Raw genomic sequence first — 27,832 nt, 5'->3', positions numbered from 1 at the left:
CACGAGAGGCCAGACTGAGATGATTGGAACATGTACAGAGGAGGGATAGTGAATATATTGGTAGAAGGATGCTGAGGATGGAACCACCAGGCAGGAGGTCAAGAGGAAGAACAAAGAGGAGATATATATGGAGTGAAAGGTGACATGAAGTTACCGTAATTTCCGGACTATAAGTCGCGTTTTTTTTTTCATAGTTTGGGTGGGGGGGGGCGACTTATACTCAGGAGCGACTTATATATGTTTTTTTTTCACAAATTTTTACTTGATCATTAAGACATCACTTACAAGTATAGTTGACCACTTCCCATGTTATTTTTAGTATAGTTGATCACTTCACATGCTTTTATATCTTTATCTTGAACATATTCAAAACATAAAAAATAGAGAAAACATCAAATAAAACAATTAACACTTTAAAGCACCATATCCAAGTCCACTCTGCTGTATGTACACTTGCTCTATTTTTGCTCCTCTTATATTTATTATTATTATTTATTATTATTTGTTTATTTGTCATTTATTCAACACTCTTATTTATTCATTGTTTGTGCCTTCTTGGTTTTTTTTGTGTTGCTTGTATGCATATGTGTACTATCTCACCGAGGGATAGTGGGAACGTAATTTCAATCTCTTTGTGTCTTGGTATATGAAAAAAAATCGACAATAAAGCAGACTTTGATAAAACAACCAAATAAACAAAACAAAAAACTACATCTGAAAAAAAAAAAAATTTTAGACGAAACTGGATGAGGGCGCTCTAAATTTCACCGTTGGCCGTGACTCATCAACTGGGTGGACTTAAGAAAAATGACACCAAAAAGAAACTCATATTTTGCAGGTTACAAACTTCAAGTTGTAAAATATGCAGCTGAAAACAGTAATCGAGCAGCAGAAAGAAAGTTTGGAGAACCGTGATGTACCAATGGATTACTACTTCAAGTGACGTCAGTGGCACGGCGCGGCGCGGCGGTTGTTTACATAAAGGACAAACGTACCCACGTAAGGACTACCAGCTTCATTAGCGGTGATCATTTCTAAGTGACACGGAGGACAAAGAGTTTGAAGGAATTAAGGATTTGGAGTGACATAGAAGGTTTGAAAAACTATTAAGGCTTTTACGCACGCCCGGTCCTACTCTACTGAGTCGGGGGCCGGCACTCGGCCGAGTGGCTGTCCGCGAACGGTGCATGGGGCTCGGACATGGCCATTCCGCACGCCCGGTCCTATGCCATGGAGCTCTCGTGTCTGGAAGTCCACGCCACCACAGGCTTGGAAGTTTGTTTTGTTTAATAAAGAGCCGTTTACCAAACCCACGTCTATCCTTGTACTTTGTTAACGCTACAATATAGTTATATACTAGATCTGTGGAATAAAGACAAGGCTGACGTCAGGGCGCACACGCGGCGATGTTGACAAAGGACGAGGAATTTGATCGATGGATTTAAAGAATTTAAAGTGCACGGATGGTTTGATAATATTATTGGCTTATATTATAGTTATGAAAATATGGTTTATCCATCGTTATATGAGCCTGTGGAATATTTTGAAGTGCAAGCGCCCTCAGCCGGGCGCAGCCATTGTTGACAAAGAACGATCGATGGATTTAATGAATTGGAGTGACACCGATGGTTTTATAAACATGTTATTCATGTAATAGTTGTCCTTAATCATTCTATATGTTACGTCAGGCCCGTTCTCAGCTCTTTGTTTGTGTTTGTCACGTTAGCATACCTATCGTTTAGCCTGTTGTTGCTATTTAATGAATTGGAGTGACACCGATGGTTTTATAAACATGTTATTCATGTAATAGTTGTCCTTAATCACTCTACATGTTACGTTAGGCCTGTTCTCAGCTCTTTGTTTGTGTTTGTCACGTTAGCATACCTATCGTTTAGCCTGTTGTTGCTATTTAATGAATTGGAGTGACACCGATGGTTTTATAAATATGTTATTTATGTAATAGTTGTCCTTAATCACTCTATATGTTACGTCAGGCCCGTTCTCAGCTCTTTGTTTGTGTTTGTCACGTTAGCATACCTATCGTTTAGCCTGTTGTTGCTATCATTTAGCCCAGGGGTCACCAACACGGTGCCCGCGGGCACCAGGTAGCCCGTGAGGACCCCATGAGTCGCCCGCAGGACTGTTCTAAAATTAGCTCAAATAGCGGCACTTGTCAGTGAGCTGCATCTATTTATTTTACAGTCAAACCTCGGTTTCCGAACGTCCCGGTTCTCGAAAAAATCGTAATTTGAACAAAAAATTCGAGGTTTTTTTTGCTTCGGTTGTTGAACAAAATTCGGAGGTCGAACCTCACGAGATGAGCCGGGAGGACCCGAGAAAACCCGACCGCGCGGCCCGGATGCCGACTGAATCAGTAGTTATTGTATTTTCGTTACTTTGAGGATTGTATTAGCCCCTAATCATGCCTCCAAAGAAAGCAAGTGGGAGCAGAAAAGCCGTCCTAAAACACAAAGACGCTCTTAAAGCAATGCGACACTGAGCGCCCGGCGCGCTGCAGTTGCGCGATCGGACCAAATAAAGCTCCCCGCGCACTGAAGTCCACTTAAATTTTAGAAAGTACATCAGGACTTTAAAAATATTTTCTAAATTTCAGCGACGGCTCTGTCACAATAATGCGACCAGCGCTGTGCAGTTGCGCGGTCGGCGACGCGGTACGGTTGCGCGTTCGGTGGTGCGCTGCAGTTGCGCGATCGGAGAAAAATGCGCAAATGAAAAAAATGTTTAAAAAAAAAAGGGGGGGTTTTTTAGTCTTGGAACGGACTAAAATTTTTTCTATTATTTGTAATGGGAAAAATGGATTCGGAATTCGACCGATTTGCTTCTCGAACCGCCTTCTGGAACGGATTGTGGTCGAAAACCAAGGTTTGACTTTATTTTTGCTATTCTTGTTAAAATCACATACATGAGAACTGGAAATGACAATAATAACAAAGTGAAAGCTAAATTGAGTAAATTGGCTATTTCAGAAGTGTGTGTCAAACTGGTAGCCCTTTGCCTTAATCAGTACCCAGGAAGTAGCTCTCGGTTTAAGAAAGGTTGGTGACCCCTGATTTAGCCTGTTGTTGCTCATTCATGACTGCTTTTGGTGTGGGATTTTGTCGAATAAATTGCCCCCCCAAAATGCGACTTATATTCCGGAGCGACTTATATATGTTTTTTTCACTTTTTGGGGCATTTTATGGCTGGTGCGACTTGTACTCCGGAGCGACTTATAGTCCGGAAAATACGGTAGTTGGGGTGAGAGAAGAGGATTCACAGGATAGGGTGAGATGGAAACAGATGGTTCACTGAGGGGAAAAGCCGAAAGGAAAAAAAAGAGTAAATTGCTATGCAGGAATTTCCAGCACAGACATGTATTTCATTTTACAAAAGATGCCTTAAATATGAAGATACAAAGACTGTTGCTGCCATAAAATACTTTCCACTTCTTTATTATGTTTTTAAAATATGGTCTTGTTGTTCTGGTGGACGTTATCTTTTTTTTGGGGGGGGGGATGGTATTTGTGAACCTGAATGCGTGACTGAAATAAATAAATTTAAAAAAGACGTAACTTCAGAAGTCGGCATCCAGAGTGAACTCGCAGTTGGACATGACTCCAAATCTCTGGTACTCGCCCACTCGCTTCTCAAAAAAATTGGTTTTCCCCTCTCGCGAAATAGACTCCATGAAGTCAAATGGGTTCTTGGACATGTAAACCTTAAAAAAAAAAAAAAAAAAAAATGAACATCAAGAAGCTCATTCTTATGAATGTTCTATTTGTTGGTTAACTGGGACAATGCTCAATTTGACGGGGTTACCTTGGCCAGTCCCAGGTCAGAGAGCAGCCGGTCTGCCACAAATTGGATGTACTGCTTCATCAGGGAAGAGTTGGTTCCGATAAGATCCACCGGTAAGGCCTCGCTCAGAAACTCCTGACTCGGTAAAACCAGGCCATGTTATTATTAGTTATTAGCATATGCTTGTCAACTGGGATAAGCCGTTTAAAGTGGGTGACCTGTTCAATGCTAACGGCTTTGGTGATGATGTCCTTCACCCGATCCTGGGAAGGCTTCTTCAACAGGTAGCTGTAGAACAGACAGGCAAAGTTGCAGTGCAGTCCCTAAAGAGGATGAAGAAGAGAACATGCTGACTGCTGCGTTAGCCGCCACACCCTCGCTAGCAAAGGACATGGACCTCGTCCCGGCTGATGAGGTCATTGGAGTAAGTGAGGCCGGGCATGAGAAGCCTTTTCTGTGCACGTGCCACGAACAGAGTCGCTTGAGGTACTATGTTAAAGCACATTTGAACAAGCCAGCTTCATTTTGGAATCAGGTGATGTGTACTGATAAAACTAAAATGTTATTTGGACATAACAAGGGGCGGTATTCATGGAGGAAGAAGAACACAGCATTCCATGACAAACACTTGCTACCCACAGTCAAATTTGGTGGTGGTTCCACCATGCTGTGGGGCTATGTGGCCAGTGCAGGTTCTAGCAATCTTGTTAAAGTTGAAGTTGGCATGGATTCAGCAGATTTTTGCAAACAATGTTCAAGAATAAGTGGCAAAGTCGAAGTTCCGCAGGGGCTGGATACCTCAACAAGACAATGACCCCAACACTGCTCAAATTCTACTAAGGCATTCATCCAGAGGATGAAGGTGTTCTGGAATGGCCATCTCAGTCCCCAGACCTAAATACTATTGAATATCTGTGGTGTGCTTTAAAGCGGGCTGTCCATGCTCGGAAACCATCAAACTTGACTGAACTGGTGTCACGTGCTGGTGTCACGTGCTGGTGCCACCTGCGACAGGACCACGCCCCCCTGTCAGTGGAATCGCCGTCACCTGCCACGGGTTCATGGACAGCGCTATATCAGCGCCGCCAGCGCAGACCCGAGTGTCAGTCTGTCCCGTGATGCTTCGCTCATCTGTCCCTGAGAATCTGACTTTACAAATCGAATCCACAGAACTGCTTGTCCACCCCAGCCAGATCGCCGCTCCAGCACCAGCCACCCCAGCGCCAGCCACCCCCATCATCCCCTTCCACAATCAAATCTGTCGCTACGCACTTGGCTGTACTGTCCGATCCCTTACAGTACAGACTGACCACGCTATGCAGCCAGCGAACGACGAGACGGCATTGAGCCGACTGGAGCGAGCCGAGACCGCCATCAGCAGCCTGTCCACCGACATCCGGAATCTGATCGAGGTTGGTCAACAACAACAGCTACAGCAGCAGGAGATGGCCCAAGCCCTCCAGAGACTGTCGGTGGCTGCGTCCCCGGCTGTCACGGCACCCCCGCACCGCCCATTTGCCGAGGCCAGGAGGCTCGTGGACGTCCCGGAGCCCCGCCTTGGCAACATCGAGAAGTTTAACGGAGACCCCAAGCATGTGAGGGCATTCGTGACTAACTGCCGTATAATGTTCAGCCTCCAGCCCGTCACGTTTGCGTCAGAATCTGCCAAGATCGGGTTCGTCCTAACCCACCTCACGGGCGAGGCACGGCTGTGGGGCCTGGCCGAATATGAGAGGATGGCCCCAGCTTGCGATTCATTCAACAGCCTTTGCGGAGGAATTGCTCTGCCTGTTTGATCTGGGCTCCGCCCCCGAAGACGGCGCCGAGGAACTGGCGACGCTGCGTCAAGGTAGCTGATCGGTCGCGGAGTACGCACTTAAGTTCCAGACGTTGGCCGGCAGCAGCGGATGGAACAGGCCGGCGCTCGTTAGCACATTCCTCAACGGCCTCGCTGAGTACATGAAAGACGAGCTGGTTTCTTACGATCATCCGCGAACCCTGATGGACTTGGCGGCCCGAGTAGACCGGCGGATCCGGACGCGGCGGCGTGATCGGGAGAGGAGGTCCCCGTCGAACCCGCGTGGTCACCTTCCTCCGTCTGCTGGGGACCCGCCAACCACACCACCCGCCGAGCCCATGGATCTGGGAGGGGCTCGGGTCCCCTCGGAGGAGCACCGTCGACGCCTCTCACTGGGCTTATGTTTTTACTGTGGGGAGGGGGGGTCATCGGGTGGCGGGTGCCCGTTAAAAGGCCGGAGCTCACGCAGCGTCGGGGGATCCGCGTGAGCTCGACCAGCACCGGCTCTCCCAGTCCCAGCACGCTCACGCTACAGGCACGCGTCCAGCTTGCGGCGGGCGACCAGAACGTGGCGGCCTTGGTGGAGTCCGGCGCGGAGGGGAACATCATGGACATTAGCCTGGCACGCCAGTGGGGTGTCGGCTTCCTCCCTCTGAGCCCGTCTATTCCCGCACGTGCCATTGTTGGCCGTCTGATCGGCGAGGTGGCTTTCGTGACGGAACCAGGTAAGTTACTGCTCTCCGGCAATCACCACGAGACCATCCAGTTTTTTCTTCTTTCCCTCCCAGAACAGCGGCTCATACTGGGGGACCCTAGGTTGCGGCAGCACAACCTGGTGCTGGACTGGGAGGTGGGTGTTATTCGGCAGTGGAGCGAACGCTGCCATCGGGTGTGCCTGAAGGCGGCCACCAGCCCACTTGACAGAGCCCCGCCCAGGTACAGTCCCGACATCTCCAATGTCCCAGCGTTATATCACGAACTCAAGGAGGTTTTCAGTAAAGCCAGGGCCACTTCTCTTCCTCCACACCGGTCCTACGATTGCGCCATCGTTCTGTTGCCCGGCACCTTCCCTCCCAAGGGACGCGTCTACTCCCTGTCCGCTCCTGAGCGCCGGGCTATGGAGGAATACATCCGGGAGTCCCTGGCAGCCGGTATCATACGGCCGTCCTCTTCACCTGCGGGAGCGGGGCTTTTCTTCGTGAAGAAGGAGGGCACGCTACGCCCGTGTATCGACTACCGGGGAATAAACGAAATCACTGTAAAGAACCGATACCCTCTGCCTCTTCTGTCTTCCACCTTCGAGAGCCTTCAGGGTGCCACCATCTTCACAAAGCTGGATCTTCGCAACGCCTACCATCTGATCCGCATCCGGGAGGGAGACAAGTGGAAGACGGCTTTCAACACCCCGAGCGAACACGACGAATAATTGGTGGTTCCGTTTGGGCTCACCAACGCCCCAGCGGTTTTCCAGTCCCTGATAAACGACGTGTTACAAGACATGCTGGACAAATTCGTGTTCGTTTATTTGGACGACATCCTCATCTTCTCCCGCTCGCTCCCTGAGCACATCAAGCATGTTCGGGCGGTGCTGCGCCGCCTCCTTGATAATTCGCTGTACGTGAAGGCAGAGAAGTCCGAGTTCCACGCCTCCTCTGTCAAATTCCCCGGCTACGTGGTGCGTGAGGGATCCATCGAAATGGACCCTGGGAAGGTGCAAGCGGTCACGTCATGGCCTGTTCCCGAAACACGCAAGCGGCTGCAGCAGTTCTTAGGATTCGCGAACTTTTATCGCCGTGTTATCCGTGGATACAGCACGGTGGCCGCGCCCCTCACCGCCCTTACCAGCCCCGCCTCCCCGTACAAATGGACGGAACGGGCAGAACAGGCATTTCAGGGGCTTAAGAGGAGGTTCACATCCGCTCCCATCCTCAGGGTTTGTTAGAGATTTGCTCACTCCAACTTATTTTGCAAGAACCAAACAGGAGACAAGCAAGTTCTTTTAGACACCTGCAGGTGGAGAGTCCATTCGTCGCTGTCTGAACAGCGATTATCGAATGAAGTCTAAAAGTCTCCTCCCTGCAAGGGCATATTTATTAGGAGGAACAGAGTGGGGGTGGGAGTGGACAGGTTTGGTGAACCCCCGGCCTCTGATAAGATCAGAGCAGGGGGTGTTTTACACTATTGTGGGGAACAGAACAACTTTGATTGCTTCCCCTGCAGCTGGTCAATCAAGCAGAGGAAGCAACCACTTCATCTTACTCTGCATTGTGAGGGCCAGACGTGATTGATTTAATCATTACATTGTGAGGGCAAGACATGATTGATTTAATCATTACAGTCTACATTCCAACATAATCATAGGATCAAACTAACCTGAAAACCCTAACATCTCCCTCCTGATTTATCATATGATTATGCCACCCCAAACAACAACGATAAGCAAGAAAAAAAACATATATACGTATAATGAAGAAAGTAGAATGGTAAAAATAAAAACAACAAACAATGATAGCAACACTTTCCAGTGAAGATGAGGCATTACCTCAATACCCCAGATCAAACTTATTGTGTAAGCGAAAAACCTGCTGGCCAGATGTTATTAGCAGGAAAATTCTTACACGGCCCCTGTGCCACAGGCGACCAGAATGCTATCAATAAAAACAAAAAGAAAAACACAGAAACAGTACATCTGAGGGAAGAGCGCAAGGACAACTTTGTCTCCGACGGACCATACTTTATGGTCATCTGGAACGTTCGCACCCCAGACAGGGTCATGAGGGTCAAAGGTTGCAACTGCTTTGCGTCGAGTCCAGAAGAGTTGTGTGCTCCTGTCAGCTGATGATGTCATATCCTGTAGGTGTGGTCTGTCACCCACACTGGTGCACACACTCCTGTCCAGTTGGCGGGCAGCATCGGATAAACCACCTGAAATGGCTCTCTTATCTTGACACTCATCGGTGATGTCCAGAGCTCCCATCCAGTTTCCTCCTGGAGAGCAGTCGTCGTTAATGCAGACGTGGGTCTTGTTACCTTGGATGTAACATGTGTAATTCACTCCAGCTGGTCTCTCTGTGTAGGCCACTTGTGGTATTGTTCGTCCTTTAACAGTCACATTGAGATTTGCCCAGAAGTGTTCATCATAGGCACCGTGTTTCGCTTCAGTGACATTCATTGCTCTGGCCTCCAAGCGAACTTGCGTGGAGGAAGGGGGGAGTTTCGAACACACATAGCACGCCTCCTGTGTGTGAGCTCTCACAGTGAACCTGAGGGTTGTCCACCTGTGAGGGGGAGAGATCAGGCGGCAGTAAATTTGCATTGGACACATCTTTCAGTTTGAGCGTCCTGATTAGATAATCTGCCCAGGACTGCTCTTCATCTGTTGCTTGCAACTCTCGTAGTCAATTGTAGTGCCCATTTAACTGGCAAATAGGAGTTTTTTTTTTTTTTTTTTTTTTTTTTTTTGTTTTTTGTTTTTTTGAAACAAGCTCTACAAAAAAAAAAATGTTTGTTTTGTTTTGAAAATATTTTGAATATGAATCAAATCCATATGTTGTATAAAGCTGACTGACCTGCCCCACTATCCCTCCTCTTGAGCCATGTGACGCGCACCATGGCTCAATATTGCAGCCCATTTGCATAGGTTCTTTGGTAGGGTAGGTCATTTATAGATGCCATTCTCTAATCTTGCCCCTGTTTTGACAACTAGCTTAGCAAGTAAATGGATGGCCTCCCCGAATGGGGAGCGACTCAGCTAGCAAATGATTAGACATTTTCACTTTGTTGTAGTTTCTTTAGTTACTTTTCAATCGTTTTCTCATTGTTTATCACAAGAATCTTAGAAATTTGAATACAAATCAAAACGTATGTTTTATTTTACTCAATTGTATGATTTAGAGAATCCATATGTAGTAAAGTTTTGTAGTACTACATATGATTTCATCATCATTTAGTTTGACTTTCTTTCCAAAACGCTTCTTAATTTCTCAGTTCACACATCTTCTACATGTGTTACTGGTTCTCCATTTTTTTTCTAGTTAATTATCAATCCAAAAGCTACGTGTTTCTTTCTAACATTCAACCTGCTCAAAATCACTCTTTCATCAAAGTCGCTCTAATTTTCCATAGTAGTCGCCAACGACTTCAACCATTCAACCTTTCATTCAGGCAATCATTCATCAATGCTCATCATATGTATCTCACACAGTCTCCAAAAAGGAGTCTTCCTATCACATCGGTCCCAATTCATCCAAGCTCACCACACAACACTCATATATCACTTTCAACTCAGGTTTCCTGGTAGAACAATCCACCAATTCAAAAAAAAAGACTTAACTAAACCAAACAACTGGCAAATTAATCTGAATTTTTTTCTTTGTTTTTAAATTTGAAGAACTCAATCTCTCAGATTTAGCTTGCATTTAGAATTTTGCATAATCTTATAACACAACCAATCAATTATTCCTATTAAATGTAGCATTGCAAAATCTTAAATTCACAATTTAGCTTCTTCCAATTCCTGAAAGCATGTTCTGTCATTTTTTTTTTCTTCCGAATTTCTCATGTGGGCTCGACACTTTACATGCACTAGTGTGGATTAGTTTCTGCTTGCAAACAGATTTCTTTTTCCTCTCATTTTTATCTTTCAAAATCATTTCTGTTCTGCGGTGCAAATTGGATAGACCACAGTCTAGCAATTTTTTTTATACTAAAACTTTAGCCAATGTTCATCATTTTAACATATACGCACACACATGCACAGCTCTCGCATGCAAAAGGTAGTTCCCAGCAACAATGATTCGTCACAGGCTGGCCATTTCCTGTGGTCGATCATGAGCTGGTCCCTCCCATGCACACGAGGACAGCACATTCTAATTTTATTTATTTATCTTCTAGAAGCAAGTTGCATTTCTTTACCACTTGAACTCTCAACTTCCTTTCTACTCCATACTTTTTCTTCCACTACGGCATATATTGCATACAATTAAGAAATCTACTTGCCATGAACTTCTCGTTTTAAAGAAGAGCAGAGCAAGAGATTTACCGTTTTTATTTCCCATATTAGTTCTAGTAGTTTTAGGTTATACAATCTCTTTGTCTCAAAAATATTATTATTATTATTATTATTCTTAATTCTATGTCTTTGAGGATCCTCAATGCAGGTTTAAATTGACCTTTCAACAAATTACTAGCCTGTATTATTGCCGTGGATCAACGCTAGAACTGCTTTTTAGTCAATTTATCCTACCAGTCACACACTCAATCACACTAACTCCAGCGCTTTTTTTTTTTTAGGCCTCATGGCTCGGACAAACCAAAGCCGTATCTCATAGCTCGGATAAACCAAAGCCGAATCTCATAGCTCGGACAAACCAAAGCCGAATCTCATAGCTCGGACAAACCAAAGCCGAATCTCATAGCTCGGACAAACCAAAGCCGAATCTCATAGCTCGGACAAACCAAAGCCGAATCTCATAGCTCGGACAAACCAAAGCCGAATCTCATAGCTCGGACAAACCAAAGCCGTATCTTTAGCGCTTTAACTTACTTGTCCCCTGGTTCGTTGCACCGCCGGATCCCGTCAATCCACCTCTGTCAGACGAAGGCAGACCTAAGATGCTGGCCCAGCGAAGAATTCTCTTCCCAGGACTTTCTTTTCCAGGTCCTCCAAATGGACGCTGGCTTGTCGACAATGCAGCACGTCCTCCTTCGCCGGTCAGATGGTGGGTATGAGGATCCCGGGTTTCGGCACCAAAATGTTAGAGATTTGCTCACTCCAACTTATTTTGCAAGAACCAAACAGGAGACAAGCAAGTTCTTTTAGACACCTGCAGGTGGAGAGTCCATTCGTCGCTGTCTGAACAGCGATTATCGAATGAAGTCTAAAAGTCTCCTCCCTGCAAGGGCATATTTATTAGGAGGAACAGAGTGGGGGTGGGAGTGGACAGGTTTGGTGAACCCCCGGCCTCTGATAAGATCAGAGCAGGGGGTGTTTTACACTATTGTGGGAAACAGAACAACTTTGATTGCTTCCCCTGCAGCTGGTCAATCAAGCAGAGGAAGCAACCACTTCATCTTACTCTGCATTGTGAGGGCCAGACGTGATTGATTTAATCATTACATTGTGAGGGCAAGACATGATTGATTTAATCATTACAGTCTACATTCCAACATAATCATAGGATCAAACTAACCTGAAAACCCTAACAGGGTTCCTGATCCCGACAGACAGTTCGTGGTCGAGGTGGACGCCTCGAACGTGGGTGTCGGGGCGGCGTTGTCTCAACGTAGCCGCCAAGACGATCGCCTCCACCCGTGCGCCTTCTTTTCTCGCCGTCTGTCAGACTCGGAACGAAACTATGACATCGGTAACCGGGAGCTCCACGCCGTCAAGTTGGCCTTGGAGGAGTGGCGGCATTGGCTGGAGGGCGCCACCACTCTGTTCATCGTCTGGACCGACCACCGCAACTTGGAGTATCTGAGATCGGCCAAGAGACTGAACGCGAGACAAGCACGGTGGGCTCTGTTCTTTGACCGGTTTGAGTTCTCTCTTTCCTATAGACCGGGTTCCCGTAACGCGAAGGCGGACGCCCTGTCGCGTTTGTTTCCTGGGGGGGAGGAGGGACAGGGTCCGCCTCCCACTATCCTCCCGAGCTCGGTTCGGGTGGTGGCTCTTACATGGGAGATCAAACGCCAAGTGGAAGCCGCATCAGGCGATCAACCCGGCCCCAGCAACTGCTCGGAGGGTCGCCTGTTCGTCCCTGAAGGCCTGCGGTCGTCCGTGCTGCAATGGGCACACGACTCACGCCTGGCCTGTCATCCCGGCGCTGCACGCACGAGGTACGTGGTGGCACAGCGTTTCTGGTGGCCCACCTGGCAAGTGGACACCAGCGATTACATCAGAGCCTGCTCAATTTGTAACCGCTGCAAGACGTCTACTCGTCCTCCGGCCGGGCTGCTTCAACCCTTGCCTCCCTGGTCTCACCTGTCAATCGACTTTGTCACGGGCCTCCCCCCCTCAGAGGGAAACACGGTGGTCCTCACGGTGGTGGACCGTTTCAGCAAGATGACGCATTTCATCCCTCTGCCTAAGCTCCCATCTGCGAAGCAGACTGCGTCCATCATGGTGCGGGAGGTGTTTCGTCACCACGGTCTCCCACAAGACATCGTGTCAGACCGAGGTCCTCAATTCGCTTCCACCTTCTGGACGGAGTTCTGCCGACTCCTCGGCGCCACGGCCAGCCTCTCCTCAGGGTTTCACCCTCAGTCCAATGGTCAAGCGGAGCGCCTGAACCAGGAACTGGGCAGGTCTCTCCGATGCATGGCCGCCGGGGACCAGCGCGGGTGGGTCCAACAGCTTCCCTGGGTAGAGTATGCTCACAATTCCCTCCCCAGCTCGGCCACGGGACTTTCGCCTTTCCGCTGCGTCTTCGGGAACCAGCCACCCTTGTTCGCCCACCAGGAGCGTGGTGCGGCGTGCCCGTCGGCCCAGGCTTGTGTCCGCCGTTGTCATCGTGCCTGGGCGAGGGCCCGGGTCACTCTTCTCTGCTCTGTTTCAGGCTACGCCCGCCAGGCGAACAAGCACCGGACGCCGGCTCCGGAGTACAGAGTGGGGCAGCATGTGTGGCTCTCGACGCGGGATTTGCCGCTGCGAGCGGGATCCCGCAAACTGGCGCCCCGCTTTGTTGGACCGTTCCCTATTCAGAAGCTGATTGGCCCAGCCGCAGTCCGTCTTCTCCTTCCAGATTCCATGAAGGTTCACCCCACGTTCCACGTGTCCCGTGTGCAGCTCATCCATGAGAGCGCGTTGGCGCCGGCGCCCGTTCCGCCGCCGCCACCCCAGCTCGTCGATTGGGGTCCGGCTTACGCTGTCCGCTCCCTGCTCCGATCGTGGCGGCGCGGTTGTGGCCTCCAATACCTCGTGGATTGGGAGGGTTATGACGACGCGCACCGCTCCTGGGTTCCGAGCCGCTGGATACCCGACCGTTCGCTCGTCACGGAGTTCCATCGCTGTCATCCGGACCAACCGGGTCCTCGGCGCGGGCGCCCGAGGAGGGACGAGGGGACCAGGGGTGAGGGTTCGGGGAGGTCTTGTCCGCCGGTACCGGGGTCTTCTGCTCCCGCGTCCGTCGATCCTGCGTCTGGCGAGGTGTCGGACGTTTCGGCGGTGTGCTGACCCCCTCACCTGGTCGCCCGAGGTATTGCCTTCCTTTTTTTTGTTTTTGGTTCGTGGGGACGTCGGGAGCCGTCCCTTGTGGGGGGGGGTTCTGTCACGTGCTGGTGCCACCTGCGACAGGACCACGCCCCCCTGTCAGTGGAATCGCCGTCACCTGCCACGGGTTCATGGACAGCGCTATATCAGCGCCGCCAGCGCAGACCCGAGTGTCAGTCTGTCCCGTGATGGTTCGCTCATCTGTCCCCAAGAATCTGACTTTACAATTCGAATCCACAGAACTGCTTGTCCACCCCAACCAGATCGCCGCTTCAGCGCCAGCCACCCCAGCGCCAGCCACCCCAGCGCCAGCCACCCCAGCGCCAGCCACCCCAGCGCCCGCCACCCCAGTGCCAGCCACCCAGCCACCCCCATCATCCCCTTCCACAATAAAGTCTGTCGCTACGCACTTGGCTGTACTGTCCAATCCCTTACAACTGGAGATATTTTGTCAAGAAGAATGTTCAAAAATACCTTCAACCAGAATCCAGACTCTCATTCGAAGCTATAGAAAGTGTTCACAGGCTGTTATTTCTGCAAAAGGAGGATCTACTAAACATTGATGTCATTTTTCTGTTGGGGTGCCCAAATTTATGCACCTTCCTACTTTTGTTCAAGTAATGATTGCACAGTTTCTGTAAATCCTATAAACTTCATTTCATTTCACTTCTCAAATACCACTGTGTTTGTCTGCTATATGATATATTTAACTGAAATTGCTGATCCAAACAACGAATGAGTTATAAAGGAAAATCATGAAAATGATCAGGGGTGCCCAAACATTTGAATGATGTCCAACACTTTAAGATCTGCAGGCTCTCGGCGAGCACTTAAATCAGGCTGGAATAGTAAGGGTTTAACAAAAAAGTAGAGCATCGCATCAAAACAGAGGTCCATCCATTTTCTTCCGCTTATCCAGGGTCGGGTCGCGGGGGCAGCAGCTTTAGGAGGGACTCCCCGACTTCCTTTTCCCCAGCCACTTCGTCCAGCTCATCCCGGGGGATCCCAAGGCGTTCCCAGGCCAGCCGAGAGACATAGTCTCTCCAGCACATCCTGGGTCGTCCACGGGGTCTCCTACCGGTGGGACATGCCCGGAACACCTCCCCAGGGAGGCGTCCAGGAGGCATCCTGATGAGATGTGTCAGGTCTAAACACCATCAGACATTAATCCACATGCTGGAAACAAAGAGGAGAAGACAACCAGTATTCCTTTTGCTCGCGAGGAGAATTACGTAGAAGGCCCAGTTACAGTCCTCCACCAATTCTGATCTCCTCTTCCGCTATCTCCTCCTTTTATTTTGGGCGTTGCTACACTAAAGGGAGGGGAGATTGTGGCTGTAGCAACGCTGATTAACTAGCTAACAATGTTGTGTGCTGCAAGGCCGCATGGCCTTGGCCGATTCGTGACCCCAGGAATGCAGAGTCTGTTCTTAGGTAGTTGGCAGCCTCGTTCTCGGCTGCTATCTCCAAACCTGGATGCCGTGTCCCTGTAAAACAATGCTCTAGACTTTCTTGCTACGTTTCACACAATAATAATGATGAGTAAATAATCAGATACCTCTCGTGCATACACTCCAACAAACGTTAAGTAGATGTGAGATAACTTTCATGAAGTCTACTTAACCAAACATTGAGTAAATATGGGATAACTTAAAAACTGTCCCGGTCAACAACAATTTATGAATAGAAGCTACAAAGTATAAAAGAGAGAGAACTTCTCTTGAACTAAACAAAGAACAAAGGTGTTCTGTTTATAATTAGTGAGGGCCTCTCACAGATAAGAAAAGGAAGGGAGTATAAGAACTCCTTAAAGATAGACAGATATCAAAGTCAAAGTCAGCTTTATTGTCAATTTCTCCACATGCCAAAGACACACAAAGAAACCGAAATTTCGTTCCCCCCTATCCCACGGTGACAAGACATGGCCCACAACAGACAAACAAGTAAACAAGTATAACAACAGCGTGCTGAATAAATAATGAATAAATAACACAATAAATAAATAAATAAATAAGAGGAGCAAAAAAGGAGCAAGAGCGCCTACAGCAGACATTCCAGAAAATAGCGCAACAGTGCCGCACGCTACGCAGACGGGGGTAGCGAGTTCAGGGTCCTAACAGCCTGGTGAAAGAAGCTGTTGGCGAGTCTGGTGGTGCGGGAGCGCAGGCTCCTGTACCTCTTCCCAGATGTTATGTTGGCTTGAGCGAAGATATGAGACCTCCGGTTCAGGCCGACCAGCGCTTCTGCAAAAATAATTATTCTAACAAGGTGCCCGAGCCACCTCATCTGGCTCCTCTCAACATGGAGGAGCAGCAGCTCTACTCCGAGTCTCTCCCGGATGACCGAGCTTCTCACCTTATCTCTAAGGAAGAGCCCGGACACCCTGCGGAGAAAACTCATTTCGGCCGCTTGTATCCGGGATCTCGTTCTTTTGGTCACGACCCATAGCTCGTGACCATAGGTTAGGATAGAAGCGTAGATTGACCGGTAAATTGAGAGCTTTGCTTTTGGCTCAGCTCTCTCTTTACCACGATGGACCGGTACAGAGTCCGATCTCGCGCGCCATCCTGCCCTCACTCGTGAATAAGACCCGAAGATACTTGAACTCCTCCACTTGGGGCAAGATCTCATCCCTGATCCGGAGAGGGCATTCCATCCTTTTCCGACCGAGGACCATGGACTCAGATTTGGAAGTGCTGACCCTCATCGCGACCGCTTCACACTCGGCTGCGAACCGCTCCAGTGAGAGCTGGAGATCACGGCTTGAAGAAGCCAATAGCACCGCGTTGTCTGCAAAAAGCAGAGAAGCGATGCTGAGGTCCCCAAACCGGACAGCCTCAACGCCTTGGCTGCGCCTATAAATTCTGCCTGTAAAAATTATGAACAGAATCGGTGACAAAGGGCAGCCTTGGCGGAGTCCAGCCCTCACTGGGAACGAATCCGACTTACTGACGGAAATGCGACCAAACTCTGGCATCGGTGATACAGTGATTCAGTTGGCTCGGGACCCTGTACTCCCGAAGCACTCTCCACAGAACTTCCAGAGGGACACGGTCGAACGCCTTCTCCAAGTCCACAAAACGCATGTGGATTGGTTGAGCGAACTCCCATGCCCCGTCAAGGATCCTGCCGAGGGTGTAGAGCTGGTCCACTGTTCCACGGCCAGGACGAAAGCCACACTGCTCCTCCTGAATCTGAGATTCGACCTCCTGACGGACCCTCCTCTCCAGCACCCTTAAATAGACCTTACCGGGGAAGCTGAGGAGGAGTGTGATTCCTCTGTAATTGGAACACACCCTCCGGTCCCCCTCCTGAGACGCCGGATGGTGGACCAAAATGTCCTTGAAGCCGTCCGGAAGTCATTCTCCATGGCCTCGCTGAAGCCGTGTTCCGCTTGGCCATCTGGTACCTGTCAGCTGCCTCCGGAGTCCTGCAGGCCAAAACGGCCCGATAGGACTCCTTCAGTTTGACGGCATCCCTTACTGCCAGTGTCCACCAGCGGGTTCGGGGATTGCCGCCACAACAGGCACCGACGACCTTACAGCCATAGCTCTGGTCCGCTGCCTCAACAATGGAGGTGCGGAACATGGTCCACTCGGACTCAATGTCCCCCGCCTCCTCCGGGATGTGGGAAAAGCTCTGCCGGAGGTGGGAGTTGAAGCTCTTCCTGACAGGGGATTCTGCCAGACAGTCCCAGCAGACTCTCACAGTACGTTTGGGCTTGCCAGGTCGGACCGGCATCTTCCCCTACCATCGGAGTCAACCCACCACCAGGTGGTGATCAGTTGACAGCTCCGCCCCTCTTTTCACCCGAGTGTCCAAAACATGCGGCCGCAAATCCAATGACACGACTACAAAGTCAATCATCGAACTGCAGCCTAGGGTGTCCTTATGCTTGAACATGGTGTTAATTTTTGACAATCCATGTCGAGCACAGAAGTCTAATAATAGAACACCGCTTGGGTTCAGATCGGGGGGGGGGGGGGCGTTCCTCCCAACACGCCCCTCCAGGTCTCACTGTCATTGCCCACGTGAGCATTGAAGTCACCCAGTAGAACGATGGAGTCCTCAGAAGGAGCGTTCTCCAGCACTTCCTCCAGGGACTCCAAAAAGGGTGGGTACTCTGAGCTGCTGTTTGGTGCATAGACACAAACAACAGTCAGGACCCGTCCCCCTACCCGAAGGCAGAGGGAGGCTACCCTCTCGTTCACCAGGGTGAACCCCAATGTGCAGGCGCCCAGCTGGGGGGCAATAAGTATACCCACACCTGCTCGACGCCTCACACCGTGGGCAACTCCAGAGTAAAAGAGAGTCCTGCCCCTCTCGAGAGGACTTGTACCGGAACCCAAACTGTGTGTGGAGGCCAGTCCGACAATGTCTAGCCGGAACTTTTCTGCCTCGCACACCAGCTCGGGCTCCTTTCCAGCCAGCCATGTCCCAAGAGCCAGCTTCTGGATTTGGCCGCCGCCCAACTTTGCCCCCTCCCACAGGTGGTGAGCCATGAAAAGGGGGACCCACGTTTCCTTTTTGGGCTGTGCCCGGCCAGGCCCCATGGGTGAAGGCCCGGCCACCAGACGCTCGCCTTCAAGCACCACCTCCAGGCCTGGCTCCAGAGGGGGGCCCCGGTGACCCGCGTCCGGAAGAGGGAAATCTGTGCCCATCTATCTTTTTTATCATAAGGGGCTTTTTGAGCCGTGCTTTGTCAGGCCCCTCACCTAGGACCCTTTTGCCATGGGTGACCCTACCAGGGGCATGAAGCCCCAGACAACATGGCTCCTAGGATCAATGGGACACGCAAATCCCTCCACCACAGTAAGGTGACAACTCATGGAGTGAATATTAGTTCTACCCATCTCCTTAAACCAATAGAATATCAATAATAAGCATGCTGATGGAAAACTGGTTCTTTTTCAGTATTTGGGTTCCCAGGAATGGTTGTTTTCCACCAATTAGACTGTGCCTTGTTCTTGTATTACCGTATTGGCCCGAATATAAGACGATGTTTTTTGCATTGAAATAAGACTGAAAAAGTGGGGGTCGTCTTACATTCGCGGTCTAGACATTATACCCATTCACAACTCTAGATGGCGCCAGATATATTTAAAGCGAATGCTGAACTTACCTACCCAGGCCAAAGCGAACCCCTGTCACGAAGAAGAAAAATAAAAACAGCGGTAGCACGAAGAAGAAGAAAAAAATAGGGGTAAGAAAGAAAAGAGAAGAAAATAAGAGAAGAGATAACTAATAATAGATAAATGGAAAAACCAGAAGCTATTCATTTACAAACATGATTGCACTTTAGTTTACATATTTAAATGTTTCGATATTAAGATGCGACAGATTTTGCATGATTTGAATGAGGCAAAATAACATGCCTTTTCTCTCGAATATATTGTTATAATCATTTGTTTCAGATGTACTGTAATTATTTTCTGTATAAAAATTAAATTTGGTGTTCAAAAAGTATTTTTTCAAACTTGAGTCTTGAAAAAGAGGGGGCCGTCTTCTAGAGGATATGCACGTGACGTCACAGACCGGCTGACGGTTAGTTTGGGTTGCAAAAAGCGGCGGACGCTGGGTGGTGCTAATAGGGCCAAGGCTGGATTGAGCTTTAGAGATTCGTGTACTGGGGCATTTTATAAGCATTTTATCGGTGGCAGATCGTGGCAGAGTTGTTACGGTGCAACTTTGACCATGGTGAAGAGCTGTTGTGCCATTGGATGTGCCTATCGCTTCCAAAAAGGCGATACCAAGAAGCTGTATCGGTTCCCTGCGGACCAGACCAGAAAGGATAGCTGGATGGCGGCACTTCGTAGGGCGGAACATGGCCGCAACAGCTCAAGTCAAGTCAAGTTTATTTGTATAGCCCTAAATCACAAGCAGTCTCAAAGGGCTTCACATAGACAAACAATTGACAATTGTTCACAAAGCATCCCCTGATCTTAAGCTCCCAAAAGGGTATGGAACAACTCAAAAAGACCCTAGCAGGGGAAAAATGAGACACCTTGAGAAGGGACCACAGATGGAAGGATCCCCCTTTCAGGATCACCAGGCTGCAATGGATGCAGAGAGGGGACATAAAATACGTAATATGAAAATCAATGAAAAAGTGAATGTCCAAGTCAAAGCGAAGAGCTGCCGGAGGTGCCCTCAATTGTCCTAGCAGTGTCTTCAAGGAGGGTAAGCTGCAGTTCCCTCATCCTGAATTGGTCCACAAGAATCCAGATAGCCGCTGTCAGCTTGGGTGCCACCTAACCACCTCCCCAGCCGGGAAGGGGTGGGGGAGGGGGGAAGGGGAGAGGGAGCGAAAACAAAATCGAACCGAATCGGCCACTACAGGGTAATTAAAGGCAATACCATAGAAATGTGTCTTTAAACGTGTCTTAATTGTTTCTAGTGAGGTAGCAGTTCTAATATCCATTGGTAGGGCATTCCAAAGCTCTGGAGCCCGAATAGAAAATGCTCTAGACCAGACCTGGGCAAAACACGGCCCGCGGGCCACATCCGGCCCTTTGTGAGTCCCTGTCCGGCCCGCATGAGGCCAATCGTAAATTATATTTGATTACAACTTAATTTTAAAAAATAAAATAAAATCTGTGTCGTGCGTGCAATACAACTGTTTTGCTTTTATTTTGAAAGGTGTCGCACTTCCGTGTAGCGTACGTGTATGTGAGCTGTGTGTGAAGGTGAACAGTGCGAAGTAATGCTGCCCTCGAAATGTGTTCTGACCTTCAGAAAATAAAAGTTGACAAGGAGTGCCGTGTTTTCAACAAGACATGGACTGCCAAGTATTTCTTTACAGAAATGAAAGGTAAAGCCGTGTGACTGATTTGTGGTACACAGGTCGCTGTGTTTAAAGAATATAATTTGAGTCGTCACTACACGACCAAGCATGAGAAAAAATACATCTGTCTGATAAACTGTGCGCAACAGAGGCTGATGCATTGCTAGCAAAACTGCAAGCCCAACAAGGACTTTTTATCAAACTTCACACCCAGAGATGCAGCAGCTTTGTCATTTGAGGAAAAGTTAAAGAAGTTAAGAATAAATTGTACTGATTAATGATTGTTTTTTTATTTGACCTATACACCACAATTTCATATAGCTTAATATAAATATAAACAGAATAATTGTATTCTAAAAATTACCAGTACCAGCTATTTAAAATAAATAATTTAGTGCATTTTACAATGGAAGAAAATTGAGCAGGTTTAAGTTATCGTAGGTGTGGCCCCTCTGACACAACTCAGGTTTTTCATGTGGCCCCTTGTAAAAATTAATTGCCCACCCCTGCTCTAGACCCTGCAGACATTTTCTTGGACCTCGGTGTCACATAAGGAACAACTAGGTCGACGAGATATGAAGGCGCTAAGCCATGCAAAGATTTATAGGTTAATAGAAGAAACTTGAAGTCACATCTTAAATGGACCGGGAGCCAATGTAAGTTGGCTAATATTGGGGTAATGTGATCAAATTTTCTTGTCCGTGAGAGCAGCTTTGCAGCAGCATTTTGTACTAACTGTAGACTTTTGATGCTGGACTTAGGAAGACCAGAGAATAATGCATTACAGTAGTCCAGGCGCGACGTGATGAAGGCATGTATAATCGTTTCCGCATCACCGGTCGAGAGGATCGGACGAATCTTAGCAATATTACGAAGGTGAAAAATTGCAATTCTGGTTATGTTCTTAATGTGCTTTTGAAAGGAGAGCATTTGGTCAAATATTACCCCGAGATTAGTTACAGTCTGAGTGATAGTACAGTTATCTATAGTTATAGTGGTTTCCTTAAATAAGTGTTGATAACGAGTTGGACCAATTATCAACATATCAGTTTTATCTGGGTTAAGACGAAGGAAGTTGAGAGACATCCATTGCTTGATCTCCGCAAGGCACGCCTCAAGATGACACCAGTCCCGCGGATCTGTCATCGATAACGGCATATATAATTGTGTGTCATCCGCGTAACATTGAAAACTAATATTATATTTACGTATTGTGTCCCCAAGCGGAATCATATAAATATTAAATAGAATTGGTCTGAGTGCCGATCCCTGTGGGACACCACACGTAACATTAAAGAGCTCAGAGGACATATTGCCATGGACCACTCGGTGCGTCCTGTCTGATAGATAGGAATAGAACCAGCCTAGTGCTGACCCTGATATACTAACACAACTTTTAAGACGCTCTAATAAAATATCGAAGTCTACAGTGTCGAAGGCAGCACTAGGATCGAGTAGTAACAATACCGATGAAGTGTTTGAATCCATAGCTATGAGGAGATCATTAGTCACTTTAGCAAGTGCTGTCTCAGTGGAATGATTAGCTCTAAAACCAGACTGAAAAGATTCATATCGATTATTGGCGACCATGTAATCAATAAGCTGCTGCGCTACTACTTTTTCAAGAAGTTTTGCTATGAATGGGAGGTTTGAAACTAGCCTATAATTACTGAGACAGTCCGGGTCAAGAGTTGGTCGCTTAAGTAACGGTTTAACTATTGGCACTATCCCAGAGGTGACAGACAGATTAATTATATTTAAGACGGACGGTCTTAAAATTTGAAATAATTCTTTAAGTAGTTTGGCTGGAAGCGGGTCGAGTAAACATGTTGTTTGTTTAGCCCAGTGGTTCCCAAACTTTTTCAGGCTAGCGCCCCCTTGGCTCCCCAGTGAATTCCACTAACCAATTGTGTAAGCCTTTCAAGGGACACGCTTTTAAAATTTGAGAGGGTTATTGCATGATCGTCAGCGCCGATAATCGGCAGTCTCGACTGAGCGATTGGAATGGTCATCTTGATCTCATCCCTAATAGATTAAATCTTTCGAGCGAAAAATTTCATGAACTCGTCAGCTGAGTGGAAGGAGCTACCGGGGGTCGGCTGGCGTAGTGTTAGCTTTGCCACTGTATCAAATAGGTATTTAGGATTGTTTTTATTGAGATTAATGACTTGCGAAAAATAATGAGTTTTTGCTAAGATAAGCACATCATTATATTTCAGGAGGCTGTCATGCCATGCCTGATGGAAAACCTCAAGTTTGGTTAAACTCCATCATGCTTTCTACATAATTGCTTAAGCGTACGTGTTTTATCTGTGAACCACGGAGTAGGCAATCTACGGCGAGTTTTCAGTCGTAGCGGCGCCACAGAGTCGATAGCATTTAACAATGTCGCATTGAATTCATTTGTAAGATTATCAATAGAGCCGATACATGTGGGAAATATGGCAGTTGCTGGCGACAGTAACTCAGTTGCAGTCATGGAGTTGATATTACGGCTGTTATAATTCTGATTGCTCTCTTGTCTTTGACAAGGAACTAAAATTTAAAATTTTATTAAGTAATGATCAGACAAAACAGTAGTGTATGGCAGCACTGTTATATTTGAGGTTGCAAGTCCTCGGGATAATACCAGATCTAAGGTATTTCCATTCTTGCGTAAAACCAAACGTATCAGTTAAAGTCTGAAACGCCGTAGTAAGTGACTCTGACGGTAAATTCATGTGGATATTGAAATCGCCCATGATTATAATATTATCCGCATTTGTCACTAGATCAGCCATGAATTCTGAAAATTCATCCAGGAAGCCAGAGTAAGCCCCGGGTGGAGGGTAAATAACAGCAAGATAAAATGACAGTAAAGCGGTGGATCGGACAGTGACAACTTCAAATGTTTTAAATACGTTAATCGAACAAGGCCTAAATCTAAGATCGGAATTTGAGATGAGGGCGACATCCCCACCCTTTTTTCGAGGACGCGCCACATGCGGGCTCACAAAATTTGGAGGCGAGGCCTCATTAAGCGGAAACAGTTCATTAGGTTTTAACCAGGTCTCACAAAGACCAAAAACGTTTAGATTATGTTCCGTGATGAGGTCATTAACGAGAACTGCTTTCGTATGAAGCGATCTAATATTCATAAAACCGAGTTTAAGTGTAATCGGTCGATCAGGGTTCGTATCTATCGAAGGATTTTTAAACGAAATGCGAGTAAGATTGTGTTCTCTAGGCCTGACATCACCTCTCAAATGTTTATTAGCGCCAAGCTATGGAAGCCAAAGCCATTCTTACATCTGCTCAGATCACTTTGTGGGAGGCACGTAATTTTGTTTTATTGACGTCAACATTCATCTGTGAGGTATTGCTCGGATATTCCCTTTTTCTTGCTGCTACTCGGCCATGACCTAAGGAATGCATAATTACACAGCTTCATTACAGTATGTTTGTCCAATTGCTAGTTTCTAACAATTTGATTGTTCACATATCTACAATTATAAGTCAGAATCATCCATTGTCACTAGCGGATACAGGGTACAGCCACAGGCGGACACATACTCAGTTCGACCCCACCTGAAACACCAAACTGGATCCGCCAATTTCCATTTTTATATCAAGCTTGTCTGAAAAACAACTATCAAATAGTTGTAAATGTCTGTATATGTTACTGGCGGAAAAGTTGCCTTATCAGAGGACCAAGCGCTTGCTGTCCCAGCTTGAGCTGGTGGCGTTCTTACTTGGTTTCCACAGCGGATCGACACGAATGTTATATTTTTTCAACTTTTCAATGTATCTCTTGCGGCTTTCTTGGTCCAACTGGACGAAATAATCACTAACGAGGCAGCCATCCTCACAAGTCCAGTGGCAGCGGACAAGGCTTTTTGCCACCCAAACTAAAATGTCCGCCCCGATCTGTGACATCAGTGCATATCCTCTATAATCAGGGTCGCCTTATATTCGGGCCAATACGGTACTCTGAACGCAGCTGCGGCATTCCTAATTCTACTTACTATGATGCCTGACCACTACGAAGGGATCCCATCGGCTGATGACATCTCTTATTCCTCGGCTTTACAACACGAGACTTAATCTCACCAGATTCTCGTTCACAATGCCATCGCTGGCAGTGAAGAAGGCCAGGATGAGTGAGATGAAATGCCGCTCCTCAGGCGTGAGCCGGTCCCAGTGCTCCAGGTCTTTGGAAAGGTCCACCTGAAAGATGCCACATGTGTTTTAGTAGTTGTGGTAAAAAATGTATAGGGCACTCACTTCTTCTACTGTCCAGAAAGACGCCTGGGCCTGCTTGTAAATTTTACAGACTTCAGGGTACTGGATGGGAAAGATGACGAAGCGTCTGGGGTTCACTTGGAGTAGAGGCTCATCCTCCTTGCAATCTGCATCTTTGTCCTTTATGACATTACGCAGATTTTTTTTTTTTTAAATAAAATAAATACTCCACAATGTTCATGGTAGTGGGACCAAAACATGCAATTGTGTTGTGTAAATCCATAATTGGTAGGTAGTCAATGTAATTGTGTCTGTTGCTATGGGTCGTTTCTAAAATTAAAATAAAACTCCTTGAGCTTGACAACAAGCATTTCCAATAACATAACATATCATGAGAATAAATATGACGCTCAATCAAAAACAAACCAACTTTTTTGGTGGAGGGTCAAATGAGTACTTGTCAAAGGTATAATAGCTTTTGGAGTTACATTTTCCATAAAAATATTTTCGCCTTTTAAAAATCTCAGACAAATCGAAAATTGCCCTCGTCTCCTCTTTTTTTAAAATTATTATTTAAGGACAGGTGCTTTAGTGGCACAATACAAATGACAAGAAAAAACGACACGACAATCTGATGTGTGTTGCTGCGCTAGCTAACCTGCGTTAGCATAAGCATGCTAATCAGTGCATGATTGTCTTACCGATTCACCGCGATGGTCGAAACTTAAGCGGTCCATGTCTTCAGAGCTCCCCGGCGTGGGTGTCATTCTTGCCGTCTTGAGGTGACGCAGTATTTTTCATGTTTTTTTTTGCCAAGCCATTTAAAGGGACGGCCCTTGAAAGTGGCAGGAGCACTGGAGGCAAGTCGTCGCATTGCACGTCAGGGCTGGTGTTAGGGTTTTCCAGGTTATCTTTATCGTAGGATTATGTTGGAATGTAGACTATAATGATTAACCAATCTTGTCTTGCTCTCACAACGTAGTAAAGTAAAGTGGTTGCTTCCTCTGCTTGAGTGACCAGCTGCAGAGGAAGCAATCAAAGTTGTTCTGTTTCCCACAACATCGTAAAACACCCCCTGCTCTGATCTTACCAGAGGCCGGGGGTTCACCAAACCTATCCACTCTCACCCCCACTCTGTTCCTCCTAATAAATATGCCCTTGCAGGAAGGAGACTTTTCAGACTTCATTCGATAATCGCTGTTCAGACAGCGACGAATGGACTCTTCACCTGCAGGTGTCTAAAAGAACTTGCTTGTCTCCTGTTTGGTTCTTGCAAAATAAGTTGGAGTGAGCAAATCTCTAACATTTTGGTGCCGAAACCCGGGATCCTCATACCCACCATCTGACCGGCGAAGGAGGACGTGCTGCATTGTCAACAAGCCAGCGTCCATTAAGAGGACCTGGAGGAGAAAGTCCTGGGAAGAGAATTCTTCGCTGGGCCAGCATCTTAGGTCTGCCTTCGTCTGACAGAGGTGGATTGACGGGACCCGGCAGTGCAACGAACCAGGGGACAAGTAAGTTAAAGGCCTGAAGTTGTGTGATTGTGTTGTTGCTTGTGAAACGCGTAAAAAGGAAGAAGTGCACAGGACTAAGTTTTGTGGAAGGAGGGGGTGTTGTAGAGTCCCCCTCTGGATGAGGTGTCTCTTTTGGAGCAGTGGTTCTCAAACTGTTTTAAAATCTCAGTACCTCCGTGAATCATTATTTGACGACCACTGTTCTAGGGAGTACAACCTCGCGTTGGCAGGGCTGGGGACAAGGACTTTTGTCTTTAGTTCCCAGGGAAGGTGGGGGGTGTTGTAGAGTCCCCTCACTGGATGAAGCAGCTCCTTTTTTTAAAAAAAAAAAAAAAAGGAGGACTTCGCGTTGGCAGGGCTCGGGACAAGGACTGTTGTCTTTAGTTCCCAGGCAAGGTGGGGGGTGTTGTAGAGTCCCCTCACTGGATGAAGCAGCTCCTTTTTTTTAAAAGGAGGACTTCGCGTAGGCAGGGATAACTTGTGTGATTGTGTGTGACTGGTAGGATAAATTGATTAAATAGCAGTTCTAGCATTGATCCACGGCATTAATACAGGCTAGTAATTTGTTGAAAGATCAATTTAAACCTGCATTGAGGATCCTCAAAGAAAAAAATTTGAAAACAAATTGTAAAACCTTAAACTACTAAAATTAAGATGGGAAATAAGAACGGTAAATCTCTTGCTCTGCTCTTCTTTGAAACGAGAAGTTCATGGCAAGTAGATTTCTTAATTGTATGCAATAGATGCTGAAGTGGAAGAAAATGTATGGAGTACAAGGAAATTTGAAATGTGGAAGAAGTGGTAGAAGTGCTAGAGTGTGGTTGAAATCTTCACAAAGAGATGAGAACGAATTCAAGAGACAAAAGCTAGAAAGATGAAAACTGATGCGGTCACAAGTGTTTGTCAGACCAGGAGACAATAAGGCCCCTGTGAGCAGGTGCAAGGCCGCAGCTCAAGCCGCGCCTCAAGCAAGGGGCAAGAGGAGTTTCCGGTCCTATGCAAATCATGTATCAAAATTTAAAAGATCTGAAACCTCTCCCATATGATAGCAAAACATGTCATTGTCAGGTTATCAAAAATCGTTTTAGATTGTTAGAGCCCCTGTCCACACAAGAAGTATGACAATGCTGTTTGTAGGCCCAATTACAAATGAATAGGGATCAAATTGTGTTACACTGAAGTTAAAATATGCAAATCAAGTGGTAAAGAAATGCAACTTGCTTCTAGAAGATAAATAAATAAAATTAGAATGTGCTGTCCTCGTGTGCATGGGAGGGACCAGCTCATGATCGACCACAGGAAATGGCCAGCCTGTGACGAATCATTGGTGCTGGGAACTACCTTTTGCATGCGAGAGCTGTGCATGTGTGTGCGTATATGTTAAAATGATGAACATTGGCTAAAGTTTTAGTATAAAAAAAAATTTGCTAGACTGTGGTCTATCCAATTTGCACCGCAGAACAGAAATGATTTTGAAAGATAAAAATGAGAGGAAAAAGAGAGAAATC

At 47.1% G+C, this 27,832-nt stretch overlaps 1 protein-coding gene and 1 long non-coding RNA gene across 2 annotated transcripts; both read right to left on the bottom strand.

The window, feature by feature from the left end:
- Positions 1 to 643: 643 nt before the first annotated feature.
- On the bottom strand, positions 644 to 26,894 carry LOC125987060 (ribonucleoside-diphosphate reductase subunit M2-like). Its single transcript, XM_049751160.2, has 5 exons — positions 25,512 to 26,894; positions 24,679 to 24,795; positions 4,017 to 4,121; positions 3,820 to 3,933; positions 644 to 3,718 (listed from the first exon to the last, which is right to left on the bottom strand). Exons 1-5 carry the CDS (start codon positions 25,575 to 25,577, stop codon positions 3,575 to 3,577), a joined length of 546 nt encoding a protein of 181 aa, XP_049607117.1. The 5' UTR covers positions 25,578 to 26,894; the 3' UTR covers positions 644 to 3,574.
- LOC137839736 (uncharacterized) lies at positions 7,591 to 18,030 on the bottom strand. The gene is made up of 2 exons (XR_011085882.1): positions 8,627 to 18,030; positions 7,591 to 8,521 (listed from the first exon to the last, which is right to left on the bottom strand). It is a non-coding gene; the product is annotated as an uncharacterized lncRNA (long non-coding RNA).
- Positions 26,895 to 27,832: the final 938 nt, after the last annotated feature.

Source organism: Syngnathus scovelli, chromosome 19 (assembly GCF_024217435.2).
Source record: "Syngnathus scovelli strain Florida chromosome 19, RoL_Ssco_1.2, whole genome shotgun sequence".
In the NCBI taxonomy this organism is placed as follows: domain Eukaryota; kingdom Metazoa; phylum Chordata; class Actinopteri; order Syngnathiformes; family Syngnathidae; genus Syngnathus; species Syngnathus scovelli.
Note: the sequence above shows the minus strand (reverse complement) of the source record. Positions and strands in the feature narration are given on the sequence as shown.

Excerpts from the sequence above, each read along its gene's own strand:
- LOC125987060 (XM_049751160.2), bottom strand. The coding sequence starts at position 25,577 with ATGACACCCACGCCGGGGAGCTCTGAAGACATGGACCGCTTAAGTTTC. Across the intron at positions 24,796-25,511 it reads TCGACCATCGCGGTGAATCG|GTGGACCTTTCCAAAGACCT; the intron begins GTAAGACAATCA and ends GGCATCTTTCAG. Across the intron at positions 3,934-4,016 it reads AAGCCGTTAGCATTGAACAG|GAGTTTCTGAGCGAGGCCTT; the intron begins GTCACCCACTTT and ends TTACCGAGTCAG.